Source organism: Charadrius vociferus, unplaced genomic scaffold, assembly GCF_000708025.1.
Source record: "Charadrius vociferus isolate BGI_N301 unplaced genomic scaffold, ASM70802v2 scaffold484, whole genome shotgun sequence".
Classification (NCBI taxonomy): Eukaryota; Metazoa; Chordata; class Aves; order Charadriiformes; family Charadriidae; genus Charadrius; species Charadrius vociferus.
In genome coordinates, this window is record NW_009648074.1 from 1,129,148 (window position 1) to 1,134,924 (window position 5,777).

At 58.5% G+C, this 5,777-nt stretch overlaps 1 protein-coding gene across 1 annotated transcript in view; it reads left to right on the forward strand.

The window, feature by feature from the left end:
* Positions 1–1,067: 1,067 nt before the first annotated feature.
* Positions 1,068–5,777, forward strand: part of MRC2 (mannose receptor, C type 2) — a 21,135-nt gene continuing 16,425 nt past the window's right edge. The window contains exons 1-6 of the mRNA XM_009883855.1: positions 1,068–1,101; positions 3,240–3,638; positions 3,877–4,050; positions 4,463–4,627; positions 4,789–4,902; positions 5,644–5,777. The exon at positions 5,644–5,777 is cut by the window's right edge and continues 4 nt beyond it. Of these exons, the coding sequence (XP_009882157.1) occupies positions 1,068–1,101; positions 3,240–3,638; positions 3,877–4,050; positions 4,463–4,627; positions 4,789–4,902; positions 5,644–5,777 (1,020 nt within the window). The remainder of the gene's footprint in view (positions 1,102–3,239; positions 3,639–3,876; positions 4,051–4,462; positions 4,628–4,788; positions 4,903–5,643) is intronic.

Genomic DNA, 5,777 nt, shown 5'->3' on the forward strand with positions numbered 1-5,777 from the left:
ACCTGTCTGTGGTTCCCGGGGGGAGCCGTTCCCTCCATAGGTGTCAAAGCCCATCAGCTCGGCCGTGCCGGGGGCTGGCGTCGGGGAGGCGGAAAACTCCTTTCAGCGCATCAGGGCTGGACCAAGCGCTGCTGCCAGTGTCGGGGACACCACTGGGGGTCCAGTCAGCCCTGAATTCCCTGTAAATAAGTGAAAGAAAAGCGTATTTTGGGTGAAGCACAGCACGTGCCTTTGCTGACGTGTGTTGAGCTCTTGTTGGTGTGTTGGTCGTCGTTCCCCAGCTCCGGCCTGGCCGGGAGCAGCTCCCTGCCTGCGGTGCACAGCGGGTTTTGGGAGGGGAGGAGATGGAGGTGCTGGGGAGGTGCGAGGGCTGAGCTGGTGGTAAAGCTTTCCCATTCCTCCAGGACGCAGCAGGGACCGGGAGGGGGGGGGGAGCACGTTTGGTGCCCTCTTCCGCCTGCTTCGAGCAAAGGGGCCGCGGGCTGAGCTGCCCGCGGGGTGCGGGGGCAGCCTAAAACCCTTAGCCTATAATTTCCTACCTCCAGCTCTTCTCTTTTTAGAGTAAAATGATATTTTGTGCTTTTCCACCCACAGGGCTGCCTTCCCCAGTCTGGACAGCTTCCTCTGAGCCCCGTGCGTGGCTGCTGGCGAGCATCGCACTTGCGCGGTACTGCACAGCCCTGATGCGGTGCTGAGCGCCCCGACACTGGGGCTGCCTCCAGGGCTTTTCCGACGCGCTATTAATTTTTTTTACAAAGCTGGGTTAGCAGATAGGCAGAGAAGGGTGTCCCGGTGCTGACCCCTGCTGCTAACAGCCACGGCGGTGCTTGCAGTCGAACAGTTTTTTCTATTCCTAGTACCAAAGTGCTGGTGTTTGGCTCCTCACGGCACAGCCTGTGACCCAGGGAAGGTCATCCTGCCCGAGCACTGGTACTTGGGTCCAGCGGGTCGCTGCAGTGATGCTGCGTCATCCCAGAAGTACTTAAAGCCCCCCCGCAGCCCCGTGACGTCCCTGATGCTGGTGGTGGGTTGCACCACCCCTCACCGCATGCGGGAAGGGACGAGCGATGGGCTGGGGGATGCCACGGGTGATGCTGGCATGTGAGATGGGTGTTTGGTGGGGGCATGAGCTGGTCTCCTGATGTCCAGGTCAGGATCAAGCCAGCGCCAGTTGGGGAAACACCAGCACCAGTTTAAGGGACCTGAGCTTCAGGCGGCCAAAATCGACCTCATCTGAATTTTTGCTTATTTTTTTTCACTTGCCGTGATGTGAAAAATATTTTCCAAGAAATTTACCATTTCTTCTTCCAATCGCACGTGCACAGAGTTTGGTCCCCAGAGGTCACTGTGCAAACGGGCTTCACTTTTGTTTATTTGAGGTCATCGCTGATGTCATCTCGGCTGGGGAATGGGCTTTTAACATCATTTCTTTTCTGGAGCCGGGTCGATGCTGAAGCTCCAAAATGAAACGGGGGTGTCCTCCTTCCTTCCGCCGTTTCTTTTTGCCTTTCAGAGACAAATCAGGAAAGTTTGCTGAGCTGAGATGTTTGTTGCTTGAATCTGCTGGAGCCGCCTGTAACAACATAGCTGGGGCAGGGTGAGGTTCCGGGGGAATAGGAAATGAAAACCTTGTCAGCCCAAAAAAATTCCTACGGTGGCAAAAAACCAAAGCAAACCAAAGCTAAATATAGCAGGGCCCGTGAGTTCGCTTTGACTTCTGGTGAATGCTTGTGGTGGGGAAAAAGAAAAAAAGGTCACTTTTAAAACAAAATAAACCCCAACAAAAGTTGTCTTGCCGATGTTCTGCTTTGGGCGGCTTTTTGCCGGGGCGTTGGGGCAAGAAGCAGCTGTGTGGAGCCCCCCGGGTGGCTTTCTTAGCTTAGAAAGAAGCATTTGAAGAAACAAAGTGTATTTTAAAAATTACACGTCAGCTGGAGCAACGCGTCCCAGTGTGATGTCGTGGGTTTACTGTTTTATACAAGTTTTGAGATGGATTCGTGTGCTGGGGTGGCCCCTGGTGGTGCTGGGGGTCGGGGAATTGCCGTGGGGATGCAGGGTTGGGCTGTCGCAGCGGGCAGGACCATGGGACATGCATCGAGCCGGGGTGGAGATCAGCCGTTCTCCCCTCCGCAGCTGCGCTAGCGCTTTATCTGCTGGCAGCGATTCCCCTCACTCTGCTCCCGCCTCCTTTCGGAGGGTCCCGACGCGCTGTTTCGTGTTTGCTGGGGCCGTGCCCACAGGAGCCGTGGCTGCGTGCAGACATTTTCCATCACGCCCTGTTCATGCGATGGGAGACTTTCTCCCAGAGTTCTTGTTTGCTTCGCAAATTTTTTTAACGGGTCCCTCAATACACATAAAAATGACGGATGCGCTCTCTGTTTCCCCGCTCTGTTTTTCTCTGCCCGGAGCAGATGGCCGGTGCCGAAGCTGTTGGCGTGGGCTCCTCCGGCGCCGGCGTGGGGCTCGTTGCGGTGCCTCGGGATGCTGCAGCTGGGTGCTGCCGATGGGAACTCAATTTTAAATGGCTCTGATGGAGCAAGCAAGCTCTTTGCACCGGCTCCAATGCCCAAAAGCCACTTGCTGGTGCTTTGTGGGAATGCCACACTTGGTGCAAACTCCCATCCGCCTCACGCTGCCCGGAGCCCATCACCCGAGGACAGGCACCAGGGCAAACACTGGGGTTGCTTCTGGAGGAAAGTGGTGGTCCCTGGTGTGCCGGGTGCTGTGCGCAGGGACGCACCCCGAAACTTGCTGTGCATGGATAGAGAGCCAGGATGCTCTGGCAGGGCTGGGGCGATGCGTGACACGATGCCGAATCCCCAGCAATGCTTTAACCCTTTATCCATTCAGGCTGAGAGAGTTGGGGATGTTCAGCTTGGAGAAGAGAAGGCTCTGGGGAGACCTTAGAGCCCCTTCCAGTGCCTAAAGGGAGAGCTGGGGAGGGACTTTTTACAAGGGCATGGAGTGATAGGATGAGGGAGAATGGCTTCAAACTGGAAGAGGGGAGATTGAGATGAGATATGAAGAAGAAATTCTTGGCTGTGAGGGTGGTGAGCCCCTGGCGCAGGTTGCCCCGAGAAGCTGTGGCTGCCCCATCCCTGGAGATGTTCAAGGCCAGGTTGGACGGGGCTTGGAGCAACCTGGGCTGGTGGGGGGTGTCCCTGCCCAGGGCAGGGGGTGGCACTGGATGATCTTTAAGGTCCCTTCCAACCTAAACCATTCTGTGTTTTTTCCCTCAGACTCCAAAGTCTTCCTTATCTACAACGCGGGCGTGCAGGGCTGCCTGGAGACGAAGGACTCGCTGGTGAGACTCGCCAAGGGCTGCAACGCCAGCGCCCCGGCCCAGCAGTGGAAATGGGTCTCGCGAAATCGCCTCTTCAACGTGGGGGCCATGCAGTGCCTGGGGGTGTCCTGGCACGGGGCCAACGCCACGGCGGGGCTGCACCCCTTGGCCACCTACGAGTGTGACCGCGAGTCCGTCAACATGCGCTGGAGCTGCCGCGGCCTCGGGGAGCAGCTCTCCCAGCATCTCGGCGCCCGCCCGGGCAATTCCTCCCTGGACAGGGGGGACCAGGCGCGCGGCTCGCAGTGGAGGACCTATGGCACCGAGGAGGATCTGTGCTCCATGCCGTACTCTGGTAATGCCTCGTTGAGCGTTAGTGTTATCCCGTAACCCAAACCAGCCCCAAAACGTGAGCTGAGGCCGCGGTGCTGCAGCAGTCGGGTCGTGCCTGGGGGGCTTGGCTGCAAAACCAGGCAGGATTGGGGCAACAGGGATCAGCGGAACGGAGCAGGCGGCCCCTGCACCCCTCACCCTAAACCTCCCCCAGCCCCCCATAAACACAGCCTCAAGCAAGGGCTCCTCTTTCCCCGCAGAGATTTACACCATCCAGGGCAACTCGCACGGGAAGCCGTGCACCATCCCCTTCAAGTACGACAACCAGTGGTTTCACGAGTGCACCAGTACGGGGCGGGAGGACGGCCATCTCTGGTGTGCCACCACCCAGGACTACGGCAAGGACGAGCGATGGGGCTTCTGCCCCATAAAGAGTAAGTGTGGCGGACGTGTCCCGTGGGGGACGTGTCCCATGGGGGAAGGCAGAAACCTCGCGTTCATCCCACCTGGGGGCTTTCCTGCCTCTCCCCTTTCCTCCTGGCTCATCCTTCCTCCCATGAGCAGCCTGCGGTGCCAGAGCAGCCCCACTGGCTTCTCGTTGTGTTGCTTTTGGGGGTTATTGGGTGTTGCTATTGGGGATTATTACCATCCCTGGAGGTGTTTAAAAAAAGGGTGGATGTGGTGCTTAGGGACATGGTTTAGAGGTGGTTTTGTCAGGGTAGGTTGATGATTGGACTTGATGATCTTAAAGGTCCCTTCCAACCTCATCAATTCTATGATTCTATTCGGGGGTTTTGGAGCTGCGGATGGGGCTGTGTTGGGTGCTCACTGTGCTCATCCCCACAGGCAATGACTGCGAGACCTTCTGGGACAAGGACCACCTCACCAACAGCTGCTACCAGTTCAACTTCCAGTCGACGCTGTCATGGCGGGAGGCCTGGAATAGCTGTGAGCAGCAAGGGGCCAACCTGCTCAGCATCACCGAGATCCACGAGCAGACCTACATCAACGGTGCGGCGATGGCAGCCTGCCTGCGCGCCCGGGGCAGAGCTGGTGGCACAGTGGCCACCACCAGTCCTGCCCTGGGTGGTTGGTTTGGGGATGGTGACAGGCTGGGGCTTGAGTTTGGGCCGGTGGTACTGATCCTGCCCCTCTGGCTGTGTCGGTCCCAGGGTTGCTGACCGGGTACAGCTCCACGCTCTGGATTGGGCTCAATGACCTGGACATCAATGGAGGCTGGCAGTGGTCGGACAACTCACCCCTCAAGTACCTCAACTGGGAGAGCGGTGAGCTTGGGGGGGTTATGGTGGTGGTGGTGGGGCTGGGGAGCTGTCTGTGACCACCGGAGATGGCCCCATGACAGGGGAGGTGACCCTCCTACTGGGCTACTGTGGGGGGTCCCCTTCCTGCCAGGGGATGGAGAGCCTCATGGGTCTGCAGAGCAGCCTGGGACATCTGTGGAGCAGGAGGGGGGAGAGAGGGTGCTGGAGGGGGAATTGTCCCTCTGCAGACCCTCCGTAGCCCTGTGGATAACCTGGGTTGAGCGCTCTGGTCTGGAGAGTCATTGCATCCCAGCTCGGTGCCGGAGTGCAGCTGAGGAGTGGTCCCCAACTGCAGGTGCCCATCTCTAACCCTGGGGTGCTCGTGGGGCAGAAGGACCCACTGCGAGGGCTGCTCTGGTCATGGCCGGTGCTGTCACCCAGAGGCACTTATGGGGACAGTGATACCCTCAGAGGAGGTTTGGGGACAGATGGGAACAGTTGAGGTCTGGTACTGTGTCCTCTCCCAGCTGCCATCCAACATTTGTAGGTAGAATAGCGATGCTCCAGGTCCTTGCGCAGCGAGGCACAATAAATAATCCCGGGCATGTGGGGTCACATCTTCAGCGTGCCAAATAACAAAATAAATAGGTCTTTACTGGTGTTAGAGCAGGGAGAGCTGCACCGGTGCCCTGCCTGCGTGGGCAGCGTTGGTGGCTCTGCCCCGGCTCCTCAGCAGTGTGTGTCCCCCCTCACCCCGTTTTCCAGACCAGCCCGACAACCCCAGCGAGGAGAACTGTGGTGTGATCCGCACCGAGTCGTCCGGGGGGTGGCAGAACCGCGACTGTGGCATTGCCCTCCCCTATGTCTGCAAGAAGAAGCCCAACGCCACCGCCGACCCC